The sequence below is a fragment of the Macaca thibetana genome, chromosome 8 (genome assembly GCF_024542745.1).
Source record: "Macaca thibetana thibetana isolate TM-01 chromosome 8, ASM2454274v1, whole genome shotgun sequence".
NCBI classification, from domain to species: domain Eukaryota; kingdom Metazoa; phylum Chordata; class Mammalia; order Primates; family Cercopithecidae; genus Macaca; species Macaca thibetana.
The window spans coordinates 77,379,531-77,406,156 of record NC_065585.1 but is presented as its reverse complement, the minus strand read 5'-3'; the positions used below and the strand labels follow the sequence as shown (position 1 = coordinate 77,406,156).

At 36.2% G+C, this 26,626-nt stretch overlaps 1 protein-coding gene across 5 annotated transcripts in view; it reads right to left on the bottom strand.

Annotated features, from left to right (window-relative positions):
* ARFGEF1 (ADP ribosylation factor guanine nucleotide exchange factor 1) overlaps positions 1–26,626 on the bottom strand; it is a 147,220-nt gene that overhangs the window by 53,734 nt on the left and 66,860 nt on the right. For all 5 annotated transcript variants that reach the window (XM_050802008.1, XM_050802009.1, XM_050802007.1 and 2 more), the window contains 11 exons: positions 26,355–26,488; positions 22,069–22,303; positions 17,412–17,511; positions 17,157–17,296; positions 16,936–17,044; positions 16,066–16,267; positions 9,937–10,048; positions 8,186–8,391; positions 7,836–7,920; positions 3,185–3,356; positions 1,040–1,191 (listed from right to left, as the gene is read on the bottom strand). In XM_050802008.1, coding sequence (XP_050657965.1) covers positions 1,040–1,191; positions 3,185–3,356; positions 7,836–7,920; positions 8,186–8,391; positions 9,937–10,048; positions 16,066–16,267; positions 16,936–17,044; positions 17,157–17,296; positions 17,412–17,511; positions 22,069–22,303; positions 26,355–26,488 — 1,647 coding nt within the window. The remainder of the gene's footprint in view (positions 1–1,039; positions 1,192–3,184; positions 3,357–7,835; positions 7,921–8,185; positions 8,392–9,936; positions 10,049–16,065; positions 16,268–16,935; positions 17,045–17,156; positions 17,297–17,411; positions 17,512–22,068; positions 22,304–26,354; positions 26,489–26,626) is intronic.

Below are 26,626 nucleotides of genomic sequence, written 5' to 3'. Positions count from 1 at the left end.
AAATGGGTAAGAGGAGTGAAAAAGTAGAAATGAAGATGCCTGTTAGGAGAATGCCACAGTAAGCAGAGGGAGAAATGAGGGTGTCTAGAGTAGCACTGTGGTAGCAGAAATGGCACTGAGGGAAAAGATTGTTAATTCTAGTTTGGAGGATGTTTAAATAAACTACAACAAATCCAGAGAACAGATCATAAAAGCTCACTCTCATCTCATGATTCTTCATCAACGTTTAGAAACAGTGTATCACATGGACCTTGAAGAAGAGGTAGAAGTACTTACAAAATTTTGGAGCTAAAAGGAAGCACAAGAATCCCGTAGTCATCTTTTACTACCCACACATACGTGTAGTTAGAATCAGAGTAAGCATCAGATTATGATCTTTAGCCTCCATAGATTATCCTGCCATATGATCTCATGAACAGGAATATACTTTACCAACTTTCTCTTTTCAAACTTAACTAGACACCACTCCACTTTGCTACAACTCTTGTAATGCACTGCTTACTCATTCTGGAATTTGGAGAAAGGATGGAGAATGAAGAAGGAATGGGAAATCAAATTTTAAAGAGTAAGTATCATTCTCACTAAATCAACCCACAAACAAGTAATATTCTCTTCTGTTCCTTACCCTACTTTCCGGGCCCCAGGCATACTCAGAAGCCTGATATAAGATCCTGGGGCCAAAGCACTTGAAGAAAACAAGAGCCTCATTATCATTTGAAATGTGAGTTAACTCCAAAGATTTAAGCATGACTAATTTAGAGAAAATCGGGCCAAGGATTAACGATCATTCTCCAAAACTTTTCTATTCTTAATTCCCAGGATTACACAACTATTAATTATAGTGAGTAACTCTTCTTGTTCTAAGTAATAGAAAATTTGTATCTACTATGTCCTAAATAACATGTTATATGAATTTCACCTCAATAGGTCTACACTAATGTGTTATATCACTGTATCCCTTCCTTAACTTAAAAATATTATAAATGTACGGTTATATATAACCGTACACTGCAATCAGATGTTACTTGAAAATTCTAACCTTAAACATGGGCCTCACATGCTCCAAATGTGTTGCACTTGTAAAAGGTGCCTGAACATGGCTCACGGCCTCCATGAGTGCTTTAGCTGTCTTGGCCATCTGCTCCATTTCTAAGTTATACAGAAGTCTTCTTTGTTTTTCACTGGCTACATCTGAAACAATAAACACTATCAGCATTTAAAATATAAAACATTTAAGAATTCTATTTTGATGTTTTACTATCAAATAATAAACACCACCAACACTAATTAAAAATAATCCTAAGAAGCAAGACACAAAAGATCCCATATTGTATGATTCCACCTATATGAAAAATCCAGAATAGGTAAAATCCACGGAAATAGAAAGTAGACTGGTATTTTCCAGGGGCTGGGGGAGAGGGAATAAGGAGTAATTGCTTGATGGGTTTGGAGTTTCATTTTGGGATAATGAAATATTTTGGAATTAGAGGTGGTAGTTGCACAACACTGTGAATGTACTAAATGCCGCTGAATTATTCATTTTTAAATGGCTAATTTTATGTTATATGAATTTTGCCTCAAAAAATAAATACCTAGACTGGGAGTCAGGAATAAGTGGAAAACCTATGAAAAGGGAAACGAGTAGGTACAACTGTCACAATTATTAGGGAAACAACCCAAACATGGAACTGGAGAAGAGTAGAGAGGTAAAATGCAATGGTATCTGGCCGGGTGTGGTGGCTCATGCCTGTAATCCCAGCACTCTGGGAAGCCGAGGCAGGCGGATCACCTGAGGTCAGGAGTTCAAGACCAGCCTGACCAACATGGAGAAACCTGGTCTCTACTAAAAATACAAAAAAATTAGCCAGGTGTGGTGGCACACGCCTGCAATCCCAGCTACTTGGGAGGCTGAGACAGGAGAATCGCATGAACCCAGGAGATGGAGGTTGTGGTGAGCCGAGATCGCGCTGAGCCCTGATCATGCCATTGCACTCCAGCCTGGGCAACAAGAGCAACACTCCGTCTCAAAAAAAAAAAAAAAAAAAAAAAAGAGGCAATGGCATCTTTGTACCACACAGGTTTGAATGACAGCTCCTGAGTTAACAAGAAAACAACTGGCCATAACTTAACTCCAGGGTAATTTTGGTGTTTTCAGCACACCACCATCTCCTTCCCATTTCTAGCTTCTCTTATTTCCTACCACCATATATAAAATAGGACAGAAAAAGAGGGATATGAGGATGATACAATATATAATATTCTTTTCTCCTGCCATTTGGATTTTACTACTGTACTTTGTTTAAACTTGAGATTTTAGTTCCAAGTGGAAGTGCTCAGAAATGCAAGAATCCTCTTTCTATATTACTGTTATATTCTTGAGCCATTACCCTCATCTCATTCCTGTAGTCAGATTTCAGCTCAAACTTAATTACCACTGTCCACAGGTACAGAGTGTCTAGAAGGGGGCTGGGTTCACAGGTGCCTCCTGGTGCTAGTTAGATCTAGGGACTCTATAGTGATATAACTTGTGGTCTGTTTGAGGTAGCAATTTCTAACTCTATGAGCTCTCACCTGATCCTAAGTCTCCCCACCTCTTCCAATCATCCCTACTTTCAGCTTCTGTTTATGTGTAATAAAAGATGAACAAATGGAAATATATCGCTTGAAGATGATGAAGAAGAAGAAAAAATGACAAGGGTCTTGAAGCCTGACTATTGAGTCTAACTACTCTTTATGACCTCCAAATCCTCGCTGAGGTTAACTACTAAATGGATCCGCGTATATTAAATGCACACTGACACATGCATATAATGTATTCCATTTTCCACTAATCACTGGTCAGTGTTATCTTTCTTCAGAATGTGGGGAAAAAAATACAATCACATCACCAAACTCTATTATAATATTTCTCATCAAAACATGGTTCTTAACAGTATTTCTAAGGTTACTTTATTCTAAATAAAGTGAAAAACTCTCTTTTAAATTATAAAGATTTTTCTTTTTTAGAGACAAGAACCTCGCTATATTGCCTATGCTGGTCTCGAACTCCTGGGTTCAAGTGATCCTTCTGCTTCAGCCTCCCTGAGTAGCTGCAAACCACCACACCTGACCATAAGTGAAAAACTCTTAGGAATCCATATTTTCCCCCTTGAACAATCAGAATTCAATTAATTTAGATACTTACTTTGTTTACTTGATTTTGTAGGGATTGTTAGTTCTTTCGTTTCTTTCATTGATATCTTTTTCCCAGCTATTTCATTATAGATGGCTGATAGATACTCTTCAGGAAGGTCTTTACTGTCATTGATACCTCTATTCATCTTAATGTACTGTTCCTTTGTCATTTTATTTTTCACCTAAATATGAAAAACCATTATAATTCCTAAAAATTAACATAAAGGTTACACTTGTATTTTAAGGATATGAATATTTACATAAGAGATTTTGTAAATACTTTTGAGGATAGAAACTGGAAAACATTCAACAAAATATAGATAAAAATGAAAAAAAAATCACAGAAAACGAAGGCAATACAGAAAAGACCCATTCTGGCATAAACTAATTCACGCTCTGAGGTGGACATGAGTAATGTGCAACCAGAAAGGAGGGAAGTTGAACAATGAAAATCTTGTTTTTGCCCAAGGTTTAAGAGCTCCTGCAATCTCTTAATAGGGCCATGACAATTATTGGAAACAAAGGTATCGAAAACATTCAAATCTTAGTTTAGAAGAACATAAATGTGCTGTTAATGAATTTAAAGTTGACTTTATATACAATGGGTATAAGCATAACAATACTTGAGATTTATTTAAAACCAGATAACAATCTCTCTGACTGAGTCACTGTGGCAACTGAATTATGTCAGGTGATCTGTACAAAGTATCCTTGGAATGTTTTGTCCTGTGTAAGAGTACCCTAAACAGAAATGCCTTTTGCACCTTGATAAAGCTGTGGAATACAAGTTTGGAGTCTGTAAGATGGTAGGCCTATTAACAAACTTGGGAACTAGCATAGCCAAAATGTTTACACTTTACCTCCAGAAACCTAGATAGAAAAAACCCAGAAGTCTTATGTGATGTTTCTGAAGAGACACTTATTTAATTAAATATATTTCTACATCTTATATGATGTCTCTGAAAAGATATTTATTTAATTAAGTATATTTCTACCACCTTCCACAAAGAACTTAAGGTAAACTCTTAAGATATGATTCCTGTAAATTTACATAAAAGTACACAGAAAAATAATCAAGCGAGTCATCAGAAGCTTGCAAAAATAACTATAGAGAGTGTGGTGTTATGTGCCTGTAGTCCCAGCTATTCAGGAGGCTGAGGAAGGAGGATCGCACAAGCCCAGGAATTCAAGTCCAACCTAGGCAACAGAGCAAAACCCTGTCTCAAACAAAAAGCAAAAGTACAGAGGAACCAAAACTTTCAGAAAATGTAACTGGGATACATACACTTATTTACTTCAGATAATTCTGCAAACAGATTTTTCTAACATGTCAGAAAGGGAGGCAGGAGTGCTTTTCCTACAAAAATGTAAAAATATTACCATGAAAGTTTTCAAGCGTAACGTATCATTTAATGGGATAAAATGCTATCATCTTACAACTTCAAAAACTCATCTTGAGTCACGGCACAAAAAAAAAAAAAAAAGAAAGAAAGAAGCTTTTTTAACTAAAGTTCAGGTGAATGCTTAAAAAACACACCAGGAATAACAAAATAAAAGACTACACACTGCTGCCAGTAAGAAGTAAAGGAAGATTAAAATCACCTGGAAATTTTAAGCATGGTAAAATGTTTTAGCATTATGTCAATCAGAAGCAAAGAAAAGTCTTTTTTTTTTTTTTTTTGAGACGGAGTCTCACTCTATGGCCCAGGCTGGAGTGCAGTGGCCGGATCTCAGCTCACTGCAAGCTCCGCCTCCCGGGTTCCCGCCATTCTCCTGCCTCAGCCTCCCGAGTAGCCACCCGCCACCTCGCCCGGCTAGTGTTTTGTATTTTTTTTTAGTAGAGATGGGGTTTCACCGTGTTAGCCAGGATGGTCTCGATCTCCTGACCTCGTGATCCACCCGTCTCGGCCTCCCAAAGTGCTGGGATTACAGGCTTGAGCCACCGTGCCCGGCCGAAAAGTCTTGACAGAAAATCTGAAGTAGCAGTTTATTGTCTCTGGATCTGGGTTAGGGATCCCATACGTGGGTGCACAGAATACTTTGCTTTCGGGTCCCCAAAATAAAGCACACTGCTTCACACAGAACACTTCTGTCACAGTGGGAGTCTGAAGCTGTATAAAACAAAATCCGACTTTTCTTCTCCTGACATCTTTTATGGAATATTCTACTCCTGACTTTTATCCTCATGTGCTTGTATTAAGCTGTGCCTTATTTAGTGTTTAAATCACTTAAAGCCAGTTGTTACTACTGATGATTATTGTATACATAAAAATTAAGTGTGTTCTAAATATGCCTGAAATTTTTTTTTAAATCACTGACTCACACACTACATAAAAAAATAGCATAACTATAAATATTCTGGGTGAAAAGGGAACATAAACAGCTTGTTAAAAGCCATCTATATTTTAAGTTTGAAAAGAACTAAGAATGAGAATTAGTTTTAAGAAATTCCTTTAAAGTTATTTGTATTTTAAAATGTTGTCATTTGTTATAATTAGTTAAATCAACTGAGGCCAAGATCATGGGTACAATTTTCTAACAGATTACTTAGCTTCATAGAAACTCACAAGCTGTTCTACAGCTGCAGGCTGCATAGCAGCACATGACACCAGGCAGCAAGCTACTAAGGAACAGTTGGACAACAAGCAGTTGCCACCGCTAGACTAGGACTTCAAGCACCTGTTCTGCAAACAGGCACTGTTACACTGAAGACGGGACACTGTTGCGAAGGTAATGCTCCCTAACTGTTATGTCCTTAGAAACTTTTCACAGTCTGGGTACTTATGAAAAGATATAAAAGGAATTTTTAATATTTCTTCAAAATCACATAAGTATGTACATATGTACAGGAAGACATTGCACAGGTGCATATAATACTGCTTATTCATTTATAGAACCAAATGTCTTTTAAAGCATAGCCTTTTAAAATCAAATGTATGTAAACCCAGGTTAAAATATTCTAGTTAGATTGAAAAATCAAATGAAAAAATTAGACTGAAAATTCTGGTGTAAAAATACAAAAAACACAAATACAAAAAAATCCCAACTATGAACTACCTTATAAAGCCATAGAGTAAAAGTCATCACGCTCGATAATAAAAGCCCTGAAGGTAAGCTGCTTTGACTATACTGCCAATAATATGCGAGAGGCAAATCTTGAATTATTAAAATCTTTAATAAATTTTTAAAAGTCCTATATAAAATCAAGTACATTTGTGGTAAATGCATAGTTGCTCAATATTGTGTTTAAAACAGGAGTAACTTCATATATAATCATATGTATATACATATGTATATAATCATATACATTCTTACTTTAGGTTTGGTATATACTCTCCTTATCTACTCTGCTTTAAACATCTCAAAACAGACACAAAAAATCCCTATACTGCAAAGGTTAATCTCAAAATTCAAATAAATTTTAATTTTTCCAATACATCTCAGACTAGAAAGTAGGTAATTTATTTTACTTTATTTAGAAAGTAGGTAATTTAAAGTAGGTAATTTAAGAATAACAAATATCATTAGATAACTACCCCTAGAAGTACTAAGAAATCCTTGCAAATAATTTATAAAGGTAATTTTACCCAAGGATGTCAATGTGTGTTTTTAGAAACTAAGCAAAAAATACTAAAACTATAAAATCAAACTTTTTTGGTAGATATCAGAAATCAAGTGACAGTTCTTTAATATTTAAGAAGGAAATATGAATTTTATGAGGCAAAAGAAATGAACATTTCTAGGTATCAGGTATCTTTAAACTATGATTAACTTTTTAGGTACGATGGTATTATGGTTATGTTTAATTAGAGTACTTCTCTTTTAGAGAAACATACTGAGATAAATGCAGATGAAATGGTATGATATCTGAGATCTGCTTCAAAATTATCTAGGGGAGGGAAGAGATACAGATACAAGAAGACCGGCCATAAGTTGATAACTGTGGAAGGCAGGTAATGGGTACATTAGAGTTCATTATACTAATCCCTCTACTGTTGAAGTTTGAAACTTTTTTTTTTCTTTTTTTGAGACACGGTCTGCCTCTGTCACCCAGGATGGACTGCAGTGACACAATCTCAGCTCACTGGATGACTTGTGCCTCCCAGGCTGAAGTGATCCTCCCACCTTAGCCCTCCAAGTAGTTGGGACCACAGGCACATGCCACAGTGCCCAGCTAATTTATGCATATTTTGTAGAGACAGGGTTTCATCATGTTGCCCAGGCTGGTCTTAACTCCTGGACCCATGTGATCCACCTGTCTCGGCCACTCAAAGTGCTGGGATTACAGGTGTTAGGTACCACGCTTGGCCTGAAACATTATATTTTTTAGAAAGATGGTTTATACATAGTGTTTTTCCATCTTGTGACAAGTAGACATAAGACCTATAAACGTCTTGTTAGATTAAAATTTATCTTAAGCTTTATACAATTGTCAATCATGAATGACAAATACAGAAACATTTTATAGATAACTGAAAGTCTGATTTTAATTACTACCAGAAGTTGCTTTTGTAAAACATTCACCATCCCAAATTAAATACCCAAATATGGTGACTGGTTTAACTGAATAAAACTAAAATTTCAACTATTACTTACTGAATTCAGAATAATGTATTTATTTTGTACCACTTATTGTAAAACTGACTTAAAAGAAGACATACCTGTGGACTGTGAAGGTCTGTGGTCAACATGATAATTGAATAAGCCAAAACATAAGCAGTATCCGCACTAGCAAAGAGAGTTTGTCTGGAAAAATAAATTTATTATGTTATAAAGTACTGTTTTACATAGATTCATTTAAATAAGTCACCTCAAATCCCATAGCATTTGTATTTTTCTAAGTATCTCACATTATAATTTTTTATGGATTTGTTTTATGACTTCCAGATTGTAGACAATCTAAATTCTCTAAACAGGAGATTAGGTCCTATTATCTATAAATCCTTGGATGCTACCTAGCACGGTGTTTTGGATATAACAGTCAGTCAATGAGCATTTGAATCTTATTTACCCTTGGTTGCATTCTAGGTATCTTGCAGCAAATTTTTCCATTAATCGATCGATTTTCTGAGCTTCCCCTGGAAGACGAAATCCTTCTAGAAACATACGAAGGGCTGAAACGAAGTCTTTTCCTGAAAAGTCATGTTGGTCCACATATGCATACATGACTTCTTTGTTAAATTTATCATTATCTCCCAGGAACTCACCCACTTGAGTCTAAAGTAAAAACAGAGATAGAAATTGATATTTTCTTTTCTTTTTTTTTTTTTTGAGACGGAGTCTTGCTCTATTGCCCAGGCTGGGGTGCAGTGGCGCAATCTCGGCTCACTGCAACCGCTGCCCCCACGTTCAAGCGATTCTCCTGCCTCAGCCTCAAGTAGCTGGGATTACAGGCACCTGCTACTGCGCCCAGCTAATTTTTTTTGTATTTTTGGTGGAGACAGGGTTTCACTATCTTGTTCAGGCTGGTGTTGAACTCCTGACCTCAGGTAATCCACCCGCCTGAGCCTCCCAAAGTGCTGGGATTACAGGCATGAGCCACCGTGCCTGGCCAGAAATTGAGATTTTCATGAGATGTTTACATTCGCCACACGGTCACTTAAAAAGTAGAAAATTTCGTTAAGATCCACAGGCTTTTGACTATAGAGTTAACAATTTCAAACACAAAGCTTAAACACACTAACTGCCTTCATAAAAATATCAGGAAATTCTTTTGTTTAGAAAATTTAAAAAGCAGAATTTATATTTTAGACACACAGACACACAGACACACAGACACACACACACACACACACACACACACACACACACGTCATCACTCAGTATCAGTGGGGGATTGGTTCCAGGACCCCGCATGGATAATCCATGGATGCTCAAGTTCCTTATAAAAAATGGCATAGTATTTGCATATAATCTATGCACATCCTCCCACATATTGTACTCCCATATCTAGATTACTTATAATATATAATATAATGTAAATAGGTCTTCTGCATTGTTTAGGAAATAACTACAAGAAAAAAGTTTGTACACATTCAGTACAGATGCAATCACCCATTATTCCCCCTGAATATTTTCAATTTGTGGTTGGTTGAATCCACAGATGTAGAATCCATGGATACAGAACTCATGGCTACAGAGGGCCAATTACAGATGATTTTATAACCAAGAATATTCTTTTTGTTTGTTTTTGAGACAGACTCTCACTCTGTAGCCCACGCTGGAGTGCAGTGGTGCAACCTTGGCTCACTGCAACCTCCACCTCCTGGGTTCAAGTGACTCTCCTGCCTCAGCCTCCTGAGTAGCTGGGATTACAGGCGCCCACCACCACACCCAGCTAATTTTTTGTATTTTTATTAGAGACAAGGTCTTGCCACATTGGCCAGGCTGGTCTCGAACTCCTGACCTCGGGTGATCTACCTGTCTCGGCCTCCCAAAGTGCTGGAATTACACACGTGAGCCACTGTGCCCAGCCAACCAAGGTTATTCTTTATGTTTTACTTACCTCTATACTTAGGAAAGCATTTTAAAGGAGTCACAATATGTATTATTAACTTAAAAAAGAATTTTACAGAAAAGGGGCCAGGCGTGGTGGCTCACACCTGTAATCCCAGCACTTTGGGAGGCTGAGGCAGGAGGACTGCCTGAGCCCAGGAGTTCAAAACTAGCCTGGGCAATATAGCGAGACCCTGTCTCTAATAAAAAGAAAAAAAAATCCCAAGAATTTTACAGAAAAGGTTAGAAAGAAAATGGTATTCTTACAGAGTCTAATCTTTCCTCTTGATGTAAGAATTGGGCAATATCTTCAGGTGTGGTGCCAAGCATCCCTTGTTCTTGGAGGTACTGTATTCCTCTCTTTGGTTTCTTATTAAATCTAGATGATGTTAAAGTTAATAAGAACATTAAAAATAGAAAACCATTCGTAGTCCCTGAAAAGATCTTAAACCACAGTAAATTAATTTTCTAACAGCACCCAGAAAAACAGCAGCTTATTTAATACAAATCAGTATATGAATATACAAAATAATTACATTGTGCCAAGTTTTCTTTATTTTCTTTATAGAAGTAAGTCTCATGGAAGGCCATCCTTATTACTATCATTTCACTGACTTTTTGTTACAGTATGAAGCGTTTTTTAAATCCATATCGACAGTGGGAAATTAGACTAAGAGAGACTATTAGAGAGAAAGCCATGTAGTAGACGAACTTTGAGTAAGGCTATGAATACTAAATATCTCATACAGGCATACTTCATTTTATTGCACTTCAAAGATATGTGGTTTTTACAAATTGATGGTTTGTGGCAACCCTGCATTGAAGGTCTATCAGTACCATTTTTCCAAAACCACATGCTCACTTTGTATCTGTGTCACATTTTGGTAATTCTCACAATAGTTCACACTTTTTCATTATTGTATCTGTTACTGTGACCTGTGATCAGTGACCTTTGATGATGCTATTGTAATTGTTTTGGGGTGACACAAATCACACCCATATAAGATGGCAAACTTAATAATCATATGTGTTCTGATTGCTCCACTGACTGGTTGTTCCTCATCTCTCTTCCTTTCCTTGGGCTTCCCTATTCCAAGACAAAAAAATACTGAAATTGGGCCAATTAAGAACCCTACAATAAGTGTTCAAGTGGAAGGAAGAGTCGCACATCTCTCACTTTAAATAAAAAACTAGAAATGACTGAGCTTAGTGAGGAATGCATGTCAAAAGCCAAGACTTACTGAAAGCTAGGTCTCTTGCGCCAAATGAAGTTGTGAATGCAAAGGAAAAGATCTTGATGGAAGTTTAAAGTGCCACTCCAGTGAACACACAAGTAGGAAAGCAAAACAGCCTAAATGCTGATATGGAGAAGGTTTTCATGTATGAAAAGAAGATCAAACCAGTCACAACATTACCTTAAGGCAAAGCCTAATCCCAAGAAAGGCCCTAACTCTCAAGTCTATAAGGCTAAGAAAGGTAATGAAGCTGCAGAAGAAAATCTGGAAGCTGGCAGAGGTTGGATCATGAGATTTAAGGAAAGAAGCGGTCTCCATAACATAAAAGCACAAAGTCTGATAGCAAGTGCTGATGGAGAAGCTGCAGCAAGTTATCCAGAAGATCTAGCTATGATCATTTATGAAGGTGGTTACACTAAACAACAGATTTTCCACATAGATAAAACAGTCTTTCTTCTATTGGAAGATGATGCCATCTATGACTTTCATAGCAAGAGAGGAGAAGTTAATGCCTGGCTTCAAAGCTTCAAAGGACAGACTGGCTCTCTTGGGGACTAATATAGCTGATGACATTAACAAGTCAATGCTCATTTAAAAATTCCAAAGATCCCAGGGTCCTTAAGAATTACATGCTAAATCTACTCTGCCTGCACTCTAGAAATGGCACAACAAAGCCTGGATGACAGCACCATCTGTTTACAACATAGATGACTGAATATTTGAAGCCCACTGTTGAGACCTACTGCTTCAAAGAAAAGATTCCTTTCAAGAGATTACTGTTCATTGACAATGCACCTGATCACCCAGGAGCTCTGATGGAAATGTGCAATGAGATTAATGTTGCTTTCATGCCTGCTAACACAATACCCATTCTGCAGCCCTTGGATGAAAGAGTGACTTTGTTTTTGTAGAAATGCAGTCTCGCTATGCTGTCCAGGTTGATCTCAAACTCCTGGACTAAACTGATCTTCCCACCTTGGCTTCCCAAAGCTGGGATTACAGAGGCATGAGCCACTGTGCCCTTTCCTCAGGAGTAACTCTGAATTTCAAGTCTTTTTTTTTTTTTTTTTTTTAAAGAAATGGGGTATTGCTACATTGCGCACACTGATCTTGAACTCCTGGCCTCAAGCCTCATGAGTAGCTGGGATTACAGGTGTAAGCTACCATGCCTGGCTAACTTTCAAGTCTAGAAAGAAATACATTTCATAAGGCTATAGCTGCCATGTAGAGAGATACTTCTACTGAATCTGGGAAAAGTAAATTGAAAACCTTCTGGAAAGGATTCACTGTTCTAGATGCCATTAAGAACATTAGTGACTCATGCGAGGGGTAAAAACACCAACATCAATAGGAGTTGGGAAGAAGCTGACTCTAACCCTTATGGACGATTTTGAGGAGTCCAAGACATCAGTGGAGGAAGTAACTTCAGACGTGGTAAAAGTAACAAGAGACCTAGAAGTAAAGTGTGAAGATGACACTGAATTGCTGTAGCCTTATGATCAAACTTTAACATATGAGTAGCTGCTTCTTATAGACAAGTGAAAACGGTGATTTCTTGAGATGGAATCTACTACTGGTGAAGATGCTGTGAACACTAGTGGAAAGAAAATTAGAGATTTAGAATATTCCATAAATTCAGTTCATAAAATTACAGCAGATTTTGAGAGGACAGACTCCAATTTTGAAAGACATATTACTGTAGGTAAATACTAACAAACAGCATTACATGCTACAGAGAAATCTTTTGTGAATGGAAGAGACTATCAAGGCAGCAAACTTTACTGTTGTCTTATTTTAAGAAATTACCACAGTTACTCCAACTTTCAGCAACCACTACCCTGATGAGTCAGCAGCCATCAACACTGAGATAAGACACTCTACAACAAAAAGATTACAACTCATTGAAAGCTCAGATGGTTACTAGTATTTTTCAGCAATAAAGTATTTTTAAATTAATGTGTGTACATTGTTTTTTAGACATAAGGGGATTGCAGGTTAATAGACAGTATAGTACAATATAAACATAACTTTAATGCACTAAGAAATCAAAAAAATTGTGTGACTCACTATATTGCAATATTTACTTCACTGCTGTGGTATGGAACTGAACCCACAGTATCTCTGAGGTACTCCGAATATACATTCTCCCTTAATCTTCAAGTAATCTTGGCTCATTTGTCCAAATTAATTAGACCACACAAAATCTTTCTCATTTATAGCTCCAGATTCTCTCTCACTCCCTTCTCCTTCCTCTGCTCCCATTCCCTAAATCTATTTTCAGAGTCTATTTCCTCTGCTTGTCTTTTATCTGCTCCATTCACAGGGGAGTCTCCCTCAGGCTTAAAGATACAATTCAAATGTTACCTCTTTGTTTACAGATCATTTACTCCCTACTTTCGTTACTTTGGTGCTTCAACACCTGTCATTTGGGCTATTGCAAGAGTTCTTAAATGGTCTCCCTATCATCTCATGTTGCCCATATTCTAATGCACCCTTCAGGCTGCCTGCAAAGTCCTATTTACAAAACAGAAATCTGATGATGCTACTCCTCTGCTTAAAGTCCTTCACTAGCATGCTAGTGCCAAGAGGAACAAGACAAAAAGTCCTTTACATGGAGAATAAGGCCTTCTGTAATTTAGATCCAACTCAATGCTCTCATCTTACCTCCTGTTATTCCCCCTCCACTCTGCCCTGCCATGCTGAACAAGTGCTCAGATGTCCTCTCTTTCCTCTGCTGCTGCACATGCCATTCTCTCAATCTGGGATGGTATTCCTGATTCTGTCTTCCCAAAGGTTCCCTTGTCAAGTTCTCATCTAACTATAACCACTTAACATTCATAAAATGAAACACTTTTCACTAAGCTAAACATAACCCCACCCCCCCACCACCCCTAGAAGTACTCACTTACAGGAAGAAACACAATTTTAAATAATTATAATAGTAAAACTGTGACAAACAGATGTATTCAAAAGGTAAGAAAATAACACAGTAGAAGTAACTAACTTAGATGGTCATAATATATCTCCTGGGAAAGGTGACCGTGGAACTATTCTGAAGAACAATTATATCTTTTATAAACAATAAGAAAAAACATCCCAGAGAGGAGGAGGCCATACTAAAACACAAAAGCACAAGACAGTATTATATAATAAATAGTTCTGCATTGTTGGAAAGTGAGATGAGATGGAAAAGTGGCAGGAAATGAAGCTTAAAGTCCAGCAGATCCAAATCATGAAGGTATTATCATACAATCAAAGAAGCTTTGGTTTTATTCTCTAAGACAGCGAAAAAACAGACTTTCATTCAAGAAAGGTTACTCTAGTTAAGTGTGAGAAAAGACTGAAGAATGAACAAAACCAAAGAAAAAGGTAAGCCAATTGAAAGATTATACTAGTTGAGGAAATAAATAATGATGATTTGATTTGCAAGACTAGCGGTGGGAGATCGAGAAAAGAGAACAGATTGCAGGGATATTAGGAAGTAGAATCACCAGGACTTAGTGACAGATTAGATTCGAGAATCTAATCCTATGAGGGGAAAATCTAAGCTAATTCCCAGGATTTTAGCTTATAAATTTAGTAGCATGCTGGGGTTACTACCATAAATAAGAAATACAAAAATAACAGGCTTTTCTATTTGTCTTTTGTTTTCATAGGAGAACTAAGGGGTTGATGTTGGAAAAGGGCTGAGGAACAGAAACCTGGCAATGCTAAGATGCATGCAGGAAGAAAGAAAAAAACAGCCCGTAAGACTGAGATGGCATAGTCAAAAAGGTAGGAGACAAACAGGATAGACTGGTGTCATGAAACAGTTGTAGACAAGTATACTAGGAATACAGCTCCAGGAAAGCATTCTCATCAATAGCTGTATTAAGCAGAAAGCAAGTCCAGCTGCTGAGAGAAGGACTGAGAGACTTCCACTTTGAAGCCCTCTGATTACTCCTTCTCATTTCTCAAGTATTTCAAAATAAGTACCTTGGCAGTACTTACTCTGTATGACACTTTTATAAACCTTACACAGTACTATTTTTAAAAACTGCTCATGTTTAAACTGTAGTCTTGAATCCAAGCACCAGTGCCTTCATGGTGCTTGGCAATAGTCCCAAGTACCAAATATGTGTTTGCTGGGTGACCAGCAGCATTTTAATACGCATATTTGTTTACACATACTAGACCAAGAGCCCCTCAGAAGGAAGGGCTGTTCCATGTATCTAGTTTCCCCAGGACCTTCCATAATATCTGGAACAGATGAGACTTTAATAAATACTGACCGAACAATTAGAATTAATGCAGTAGTGACAGCTATTTCCTGAGGCAATTTTGTAAGATTTTGTAATTTTAAAATAGAATATATGTAAATTTTTGTTGAACTGTTTTTCATATTAACACTGGAGAAAAAAGACACCCGAACATTCACAAAAAGGCACTGCTTAAGTATCAGGAAGAAATGCTTTACAGAAGTAGCAAACCAAGTAAGAACACACGGGAATTTTTAAGTTTGTAATAGTTAGATTCATGGAGACAGCAAGCAATTTCATTTTTCCTTATGGCATCTCTTTGAAAAAAGAGATGGCCAACAAGAGAAAGGAAGGCAGCATGGTGGTATTCACAAAGGAAATAGTCCAGAAGCAGGCAGGTATCACAAAGCTTAGTGGGAAAACTGATTTCACAAGATTAGGATCTGGTACACTAGCCAGGCTGGAAAGAGAGGTGATCACCTTATCAACATATAAAAATGAAATCAATAACAAGAGTAGTACAATTGTAACCCAGCGGGAAAAAATGTAAAACCTATAAAGGAGTACTGATAGCTATCAGAAGTTTCATATTTTAAATGTTTTGAGTTGTCACATGATTAGAAAATATAATGGAGGATTTCATAATGAGCTAAACAATGCAAAATTGCACAGATGTTACTCATCAACAGCACTTATAATATGGTGACAAATTAATTTATATGACAAGAGTGGTTGGGCATTACAGGAATCTAGTTGGGCTAGACTGCAATGAACATGGGGGGCTGAATAGGAGCCTCGTGAATTAGATCCATGAGAACTATCCTCCATTTTACTCATTATAAGGTGATAAACCCACGGCAGGGGTGGCACCATACTGGCAGAGAGATACTCAGTAACATTTCTCCTTAAGCTGTGACACTTACAAATCTATCCCTTGTTCTATTATTTCTTTTTGTTGCTTTAGGACCTCAAATTGTTCTGGATTATCGGTGCCAGACATCTGTGTACTGTAGCTGCCTATTCCTGATGATGATGTTGACTCCAGAGAATTTAAACTTCCATATCTGTTTATTGTCTCAGGGTGTTTGATTTCACTCATCTCTTGCTCTGAGGGTTTTTCCTGACCTGAAAGAAGAAAATTGATAGAGTACATTATTCTATCAAAGAAAAAAAAAAGTGTAAGGGCAAACAAATTCTTGAATAAGGCAAGGCATTTCAATGTCGCTTAGATATCTATTTAATACAAAATAACTATTAGGAAACATAATAAACAACATACTTTGATATTAAAACACACTGTAATTTGTACGTGTATAGTCTGCACCATTAGGAGGAGTTCTTTTTGCAGTTGCAGTGCTGAGTATCCACTGGATTTCTGCTCTCAGCTCATTCCTCATGAGGAATTGTTTTCGATAACACCAGTGTAGCCCTGCAGCTATGAGTTTTTCTCTGAGTGAGGGTAAACATCAAACACAGATGAACAATTCAACCTTCTTAAAACATACTGCCTTTTATACGTTTCCTCTATAATTATAATACAAGAAAGTTGCATAAATATGCTTCATTTTACATAATCAAAATATTTCTAAGAAGATTCAGAAAAAAATAGCTTGGATAATTAAAGTTAAAACTTTCACAATTTTAAAGCTAGTTATTTAACTCACAGAGAATGCTTCCTCATCAGTTAAATGAATAAATATGTCATGAAATTGGTTTAACAGCATCTGCAACTATCCTGCAAAGTATTATTCACTTAAAATGACAAAGAATTACAACTCAAAATATCACCTTACCAAGAGTTGTCTGAGAGTTGGGATTCACATACTGATCCTTACTCCATTCAACCATACACTTCAAAATCGACACTAAGCATTCTAAACCTTTTTTCCTCAGGCTCAATTCCTACAAAGTAATTCAAAAATACATTTTTTTTTTAAAAAAAAGGTCTTTTAAGGAAAATACATGACTCTTTCCTGGTAAAGTTTAAATTTGAAAATGTTTTTAAAGTTCTTACCTGAACATTACTCATACCAAGTTCTTGACTGCCCCTTCCTTGAGCAATTTTTGATAGATCATTTACTAGTCTTTCAAATATATTGGCCGCATTTAAGTCACAGTCATAGTTTACATAAATATCCACTACACTCTGAGCATCTGTAACAATATAACATTAATTTCAACAAAGTACATCTAGGATGTGAGTACATTTGGCCTTTTAAATATCTAATAATAAGAAAGGGATAGTAAAAAGGAGGGTAATTTAAAATACCTGCACAAATCCTCGTCAGTGTTTGAATAACCATCCATTTGTGATCAAATGAGCTGGTAGAAGTTTCCAAAATGTATAAGAAAATTTCTTTAAAGAACACCTGTGATTAGGAGAAAACTTCTGTTTAAAATATTGTTTATAATTCATATGTGTGATCCCTTTTTAAACATCCCAAAGCTGTGGAGCAGATATTAGCACCCAGGCTCCTATGGAGTTCAACTCCTTTTGAGTTCCATCTCTGAAACCTCAGGACTAAAATATCTTGGGTAAGTGACTTAAACTTGCCCTTCTAGTTATCAGTACTGCAATTCACACTGTTGTATTTTGTTCTCAACAGAGCTGCTACAAAAGAAATATGCAAAGATTTAGAGTTCCTCCAGGTGATAATTTCTTGAACCCTTTTACAGAATATAACTTATGCTTTTTTAATCCCCCTCGAAAAGCATAATTTATACTTCTGTTCATCAGTTATATTTTTCAGAGACATTCTAGTACTGAGAGGCCTAACTGTTCATAGATTTAAATGTAACTGGTACTCTAATGAACACAATAAAAACAATCTAAGTCTCATACGGTTTTATTTTTCTAATTACTCACGACAGTGAAAATCTCTACTGTTTGAAAACTACATATGAACTATTTCTCACTACTCTTTACACCAAATAATCAAGCGATGAGTTAATCAACCTAATGAGATAAATTTCAATTTAACAGATAAGAATTTTCACATTTAAATGTATTCTATAAAAGTGACTTTAAGAAGGAATGACTGAAAAAAACATGTTAACATTTATGAAACATATGCATTATGAATCCAGAAAATCACATTTACAGTATCTCCCCCTAACTGGATTAGGTACCCCTGTAATGTGATTTTCTCTCACAAAACTCAGCATACTTCTATTTACTTATTTAATATCAGTATCTCCTATAGACTGTAAGCTTGAAGACAGTAATGACCAGGTCTTTCTTGATAAGAATCACGTCCACATTGCAGGGCACATAGTAGGTGTTCAATAAATATTTATGGCAACATGGCAGGGTACCCCAGAATGCTGTAGCAAACTCATGAGGGTGCCATGAAAAAATTCTGAGGCAAAATTCAGAGGGAGATACATCTGTTGGATACCTCGAAAGACTGCTCATGGTTTCAATTAGATAACAGTACATTCCCTTCAATGACATCATTATCTCTGCAAAGCTGGGTTTTGGTCATTGCTATGACAAAAAACCAAGTACTGAACGAAAATCAATGAAGTACAGGAATGAGGGGGACAGTGTTCAATTCCAAGATCTAAGAAGCTGTGTGCAGTCTGTAATAGGCACACACATCCCAGTGGTAAGTAAGTGTGGTTAAGAATAAAATAAAAACATTATTTTTCTTTTACTTTATGCAGACTACTGTCTTTGAAATAGATAGTAGGCTGTGAAGACAAATATCCATTAAGTTGTTTGGCCCTGCCTGCTTAATAAATAGAACATAGAACTGGAGGTATTCCTCTGGCCTAAGTGCAACTTTCATGAAAAGTCAGACTCTAACAGTGCCACGAATCAAAAACTTTTGGGATTCTCTGATTAACGAAATAAATAACATAGACTGGAAGAGAGAGGAAAGAAAAAATTTTCGGCCGGGCGCGGTGGCTCAAGCCTGTAATCCCAGCACTTTGGGAGGCCGAGACGGGCGGATCACGAGGCCAGGAGATCGAGACCATCCTGGCTAACACAGTGAAACCCCGTCTCTACTAAAAAAATACAAAAAAAAACTAGCCGGGCGAGGTGGCGGGCGCCTATAGTCCCAGCTACTCGGGAGGCTGAGGCAGGAGAATGACGTAAACCCGGGAGGCGGAGCTTGCAGTGAGCTGAGATCCGGCCACTGTACTCCAGCCCGGGCGACAGAGTGAGACTCCGTCTCAAAAAAAAAAAAAAAAAAAAAAAAAAAAAAAGAAAAAATTTTAGCTGTTGTCTACGGTTTATCAAATTGCACTAATAAGCAAAAGCCTATTGCCGTAATATAAGATACTATGCCTATCGTAATAGGGGCTCTAAAAAAATCAACCTTTTAATGATTTATTGAGCACCTATAATGTATGTATGCGGAACAACAGCTCTGTCTTAAGTATGCTGTCTTCACATATGTTTTCCTGAAAAGTTGTACATAAACTGTATCTTCTGGAATAGATATATAATTTAAGGCCCATGAAAAAATCACATCACAGAAACTCTGAAGTGAATATTCTCATAAAATGAATCTTCATGTAACAACAATCTTAATTTTGTTTTGCAAATTTAGGTTTTCATAGCTGGGCTTTCTCCACGTTCAGGTGTTTTTGTTCTGTTTTGTTTTGTTTTTTGAGACGGAGTTTCACTCTTGTTGACCAGGCTGGAGTGCAATGGCATGATCTTGGCTCACTGCAACCTCCACCTCCCGGGTTCAAGCGATTGTCCTGTCTCAGCCTCCCAAGCAGCTGGGATTACAGGCATGCACCACCACACCCGGCTAATTTTGTATTTTTAGTAGAGATGGAGTTTCTCCATGTTGGTCAGGCTAGTCTCAAACTCCTGACCTCAGGTGATCCACCCGCCTCGGCCTCCCAAAGTGCTGGGATTACAGGCGTGAGCCACTGTACCTGGCGTTCAACTCATTTTTAATTTGAGTGTGTTTAACATTTTTGAAAGTATATCTATATTTATCTCATTTTATCCTCATTATCTCCCCCTGAGGGACAGTAAGGAGTGAAACCTAAATTTTAAAAATTAGAATATTACAATAATTTTGTAATGAGAATCTACCATCTACAAATTGACAAGAAATTTCTTAAAGTTTTTCCTTTCAAATTCATTTTTGCCAAGTCGAATTTGCTGTGCAAAAATAGTAATCTCAACTTAAATAATTTTTGATATCTAGATCTGTAAACAGTACCTACAAAAGCAGAATCTCAGTGTCCAAAAAAATCTGTAATTGGCTACATAAAGTATTACAAAATTTTCTAATGCCAACTTAAATGTCTCATCATCAAATGGAAGACTTCTGGTTTTTTTACAAAAGCAAAAGTTCCAAACGTTTTTTAACTGTCTTTTATTTGTAGTTCCTACAGATAATGGGGGAAAAAATGATCTAAAAATGGCAACTCTTCCTAGTTAAATGCCTTGTATCATTTTAACAGACATATGGCAAACTCTTAAAACTTGACATCACATATCATATAGGCACCAAAAATGGTTTCCTGTCCAAAACTATGGCCCAAATTAAAAAGCTTTTCACTTAAAATGCCAAGGCCTAATTCTGTTTCATTCTCATAACAATGTTCTAAATCAATCTTGATAGCTATTACAGAACATTAACATTAAAGGATAATATGACTATTTTAGCCATCGTGAAATTCTGGAAAAATAACTTATCCTTTCTATCAAGCTAGTGAATTATGAGTCTTGAGTTAGGATTAAATATAAAATAAACAAAAATTAAAATATAACCTGTATATCAAACATAATATGAAGGTAAAAACTGACAACATAAAAATGAGTATTTTTTAAACATACAACATCACAACCAAAACAACATTTCAACAAATAACAAATTGAAAAAAGCATTCATTAAATTGGTAACACATAAGAACTATTTTAAGTTTTATTTGAAGATGAAAACAAAAAAATCAGAAACTGGTACACCTTCCAAAAAAAAAAAAAAAACCACTTAAGGCCAGGTGCAGTGGCTCACGCCTATAATCCCAGCACTTTGGGAGGCAGATGCAGGCAGATCACCTGAGGTCGGGAGTTTGAGACCAACATGACCAATATGGAGAAACCCCGTCTCTACTAAAAATACAAAATTATCCAGGAATGGTGGCACACGCCTGTAATCCCAGCTACTCAGGAGGCTGAGGCAGGAGAATCACTTGAACTCAGTAGGCGGAGGTTGTGGTGAGTGGGGATCGCGCCACTACACTCCAGCCTGGGCAACAAGAGGGAAACTCCATCTCCAAAAAAAAAAAAAAAAAGAAAGAAAGAAACTGGTACACTTGCACAACACATGCAGACACGATTGAAAAAATCCCTAATTTAGTTCTACTAATTCTCTGACAATATTTTAGAACCACATGATTGTTATTCTATTTCCAAAGATCCTGGGAGAAAACTTTAGGAATATATACATTAAAAGAAAAAAGTACAAAGCAAATATTAATTTTTTTCAAATATCCTAAAACAGAACCCCAAAATATAATGCCCCTCAATCACATCTTTTAAAACGCCTAATACTTATAAATGGTTTAAAATAATGGCGATGCAGTATATATTTGGAACTTTCTTTTAAGATAAACAAATGTATTATAATATACCACATAGACAATGGCAAAGCTATTGTGAGGACCAAGTTAATTCAAGAGAGCAAGAACCATTTATTCAACTAGTACAAGTTCCTTGAGGACAGCAGCTGCATCTTATTTCATTTTGCATTCTTAGTGCTTATCCAGTGCCTAGTACTTCGTTGGCACATGTTAGTTGAACAGGTGAATGAAAAAACAGAAGTGCATGGCAATATACAAAAATTATTTCACATTCTGGAGACCTTTCCAGTGTATTCAAATCTGATTTAACGTGAAACGAATGAAATATCCAATAGTAATATTATATTTCAATGCCTAAATGCAAAACGTACCTCAATTTGCATCTTCAGATGTGTTTTGAAATTTGACAACAAAGTAAGAAATATAGAAAGAGAAAGCTCGAAAACCTCTGGAACAGAAGAGACTCCATTTTTTGAGAGTGCAACACAAAGATACTGCTTAATAGCATTAATAAACATCTCATTTGTCCTGAAAACAGGTCCTGCATTCTGCAGAATGGATAGAAGTAACTGCAATGAAAGAATCTTGGATCGGAGTTCATGAGACCTAAAATGTAAAAAAGAAGGCACAATATATGAACAAGGTTGGCATTTTAGTAATAACAAGTTGTTCCAAAAATATTTCCAGATACACATTTCATAAACTTTGTAAATGGAGAGGAAGATAAAATTCTATAACATAAAAAAAGTATAGTACATGAACAACTTAGCCACTAACAACAGGTGCTTTCACTGATGTTCCCTTGAACCATGTATTTATAATTTCACAAACTTTTAAAATTTATTTATTTATTTTGAGACAGAGTCTTGCTCTGTCACCAAGGCTGGAGTGCAGTGATCTCAGCTCATTACAACCTCCAACTCCCGGGTTCAAGTGATTCTTCTGCCTCAGCCTCCCAGGTAGCTGGGACTACAGGTGCCCACCACCACACCCAGCTAATTTTTTGTATTTTTAGTAGAGATGGGGTTTCACAGTGTTAGTCAAGATGGTCTTGATCTCCTGACCTCGTGATCCACCCACCTCGGCCCCGCAAAGTGCTGGGATTACAGACGTGAGCCACTGCGCCCAGCCCACAAACTTTTTAAAAAGAAAAAAAATATTCACAAATATTTAACATCAACCCATTGTTTACTGGAAAAGAAAAAAAAACATGTGAAGATATACGCTGTGTTCCTTTCTTTCACAACCATTCTTCTCCTTACAAATCATCAGCAACTTCTCAGATTAAATGCCATATTTAATATTAATACACAACCGTTCCAATGGACTTTTTTCTGCTTATGCTACTCAGAAATCCTAAACAATAATAAAAAAGTTTTGGTTGCATTAACAAGTGACAGCACTAATTCAAGCTTACTTTTTCAGTAACCATTTAAAGATTTTTTTTTTCTTTTGAAATAAATATAGAGGTATTCAGAACAATTAAAAACTTTAAGGCCAGGCATGGTGGCTCATGCCTGTAATCCCAGCACTTTGGGAGGCTGAGGCAGGTGGATCACTTGAGGTCAGGAATTTGAGACCAGCCTGGCCAACATGGTGAAACCCCGTCACTACTAAAAATACAAAATTAGCCAAGTGTGGTGGTGGGCACCTGTAATCCCAGCTACTCGGGAAGCTGAGACAGGAGAATCACTTGAACCTGGGAGGTGGAGGTTGCAGTGAGCTGAGATCACACCACTGTACTCCAGCCTGGGTGACAGAATGAGACTCCGTGTACAAAAAATAATAATAAAATAAAATAAAAATACAAACTTAAAATAGCTTAGCAACTTATTCTAAATAATTTTGTAATGAAAAGCTGAAAAAGTAGTTTTTGGCTTAAAATTTTTAATTTTTTTCCCAGTCAATATACTGTGGCATGCTTCTGATCACTACCTAGTGTTTTAATTATTTGATTTTGCAAACACAATTTTCCTTCCATTGAAACTGATCTCTTAAGCCCAACAGACCAAGGACATTGATCCCAGGCAACATTTCAAATGCAGAACACACCAAAATGCTCTAGCAGATGGTTCTTTTTCAAAAAAAAAAAAAAAAAAAGTAGCCCAAATGCTACTTTCAGTCATATTTACACTATATAGTAAACTTAACTGCCCTTGATTTCCACCTGAAAAATTTTATGGTTATAAGTGTCAAGTAATTCAAGAAGCTACATAAATCTAATAAGGAATTGCTAATTTCACGTAAATGGGTATCACAAAAAAATACTACTTTCTCTGAAATAAAACTGAAGCCAATAATATTATGGCTCATTATTACACAGTCATGTTTCTAAGATGGCCATTGCCCTGAATCTTCCTTTGAATCTAAAAATATGTGCAGCAAATACATAATTACCAAAAAAATGCTTAGACAAATCAAGTTAGAGACAGCGAGAACTAAGACTTCAAATAGCTACAGGGAACTACAAATTAACCCACCATCTCCTCTCCCTGTTCTAGTCTTCCAAGGCTTAAATACTACTTCCTATTCTAGCTCACATTTATCACCTATTATGCTCAATTCCTATTGTAATTAAATCCTGCAGCTTACCATTCTATAACAATGTTTGTTCTAAGTATGTTTTATATTTGTATTCCCAACATTTAATAAAATATCTTGTATACTGTACATGCTATAAAAAAAATGGATTTATTCTTGTATTCATCCATTTATTAAATACCTACTGTGTACACGGCAATAATGAATGAAGAAATGATTAGACAACTGTCTTATGACACAATAAGTTATACTTCTGAAAGGCAAAAGAGGCTGGAAATATCAGGTCTGCAGTTTTTCATGGGGTAGTTTCAAATTATGATTCAGGCTTAAATAAGAACATTTCCTGGATCATCATTTTAGCAAGACCAGAAAATATAAAGGGGAGCAAAGACAAAAAAAAAAAAAAAAAAAAAAAAGAAAATTATGTAACTACAAAAGCTTGACTTTTGGCCAAAAAAGAAAAAAAAATCATTAAAGACAGAAAACTACATATTCTTTTGGAAAAAGAATAGCTTCTAAGGGTGTATTCAGTATTCAATTCCATTGTTTAACGATCCTGATAGTCAAGTCAACAAGGTCTTCAAACAAAATTTCCTAATATTTGGTTTAAACCCACTAAGTATAAGGCTTGTTAATTTACATTATTCCTCATAAGAATCCTTTGTAACATTAAAGATTGCATCTTTTCAAAACCAGATCACTCTTTTTTCAGGGATAAACTCTTCCCTACCCCAAGTACTCCTCAAAATTCGTATTATTTTCCTTTGTGTCCTTTTCATTGTCAGCATTTTAAAGAATTTCTTCTTTTCTGTTTCTAGCATTCTTTCAAATCACAATTTTTACATTTGATTTGGAAAAAAGCATCTGAGGCTTTAATGGTCAATAATTTTTAAAGCATGGCAAAAATGGCCTTCAGCAATAATACCAAATCTTATCTCTTTCTTAAAGTAGGTCTTCACTGATTCAGAATGAGATGTTAAAACTGCTGATTTTTGAATGAGACTTTTTAAAATTCAAAACTGTTGATTTTTTAATGAGATTTTTGAATGTTTATTTCTGACTTAGGGTTTGGGTCTTAAAAGAGATTTTATGATTTTAGGCTTCTGGGTCTAAAGGATGTTTCTCCCTGAACTGGTACAATCTGACAAAATTAAACAAATATAACAAATGGAGTTTCCAGATATGTATGAAGTTTTCACAGCAACTGTCTCTGGTCTGCTCAGTTGGCACTTAGAAACTGAAACACTCTATAGAATTTTTTTTAATTGAAGTACTGTTGCCTTACATCTCTATTTCAATATCCCTTTCTTAAAGTTATGGTCTGCTCCAAGGTTTCTTTCTCCAGAAAGTTCTAAAATTGTCATACTGCAATACATCATGCTGCAGTATTAGAGAGGCGGGCAACTCATATAACTTCCAAACTCAATCTCAAGAGTAATTAGTTACATTTGAATCATATGAGAGATACCTGACCATTTACGACTTACAAAAATGGCACTTTCCTAGGGTTTAATCTAACATATTTCATGAAAATTAGACAAGTGGCTCCTAACTCAAAGTTCTTCCTGATCCCAATAGAGAAAGATATCATCCTAGGGCATTTTGTCAGACCTTAATGAATATGCATTATCTTTCATTACAACTTTTAAGATCTTTTAGGTTTTATTACCTTTTGACTGGCAGTTTTTAGAAACCTAGGACTGGGATACAGGGTTATATTAGCTCCAAAGTTACTTATATGGAAATAAGAATTCACTAATTCATTCATTTGATAACACTTACTGAGCCCCTCCTATGCACCAGGCACTATTCTAGAATGCTGTCATACCCTTTAGGAAATAGCATAAGTTATCTATTCCAGCAATGTTGAAACTTTTTGTTTTTAGAAAATAGTGTAAGTCACATACCCTTTAGGAAATAGTGTAAGTTATCTACTCCAGCAGTTTTGAATTGTTTTTCAATACTTTTTTCTTAAACGTAAAATACCTCCCCTCCACCCAATTTTTTTTATGGTTCTATAGGACAAAAAGAACAAAAGAAAATCCAAACATTACCTTAACAGTAACTTTCAAGCCTAAAAACCTCTATTTGTCAGGCAAAACAGTTAATAACTTACTTTGGATCTGGCGGTCCATCTGACAGTGGTTTCATTGACAGTTTACACAATGACCTGAATACTAGAAAGGCATCCTTTTGTAAAATGTGGGAAAACTTAGCACCAGGTGAAGGTCCTGAAGAATTTCCAGATTCCTAAACAAGTTAACACACCATGAAAATTTTAGAGATATTTGCCAGTGTAAAATCATTTCAGCCTTCTACTGTATTTCATTCAATTCACTAACAGGTGGAGATTCCCCCACTATTGGAAGGGGAACCAGATGAGGGAAA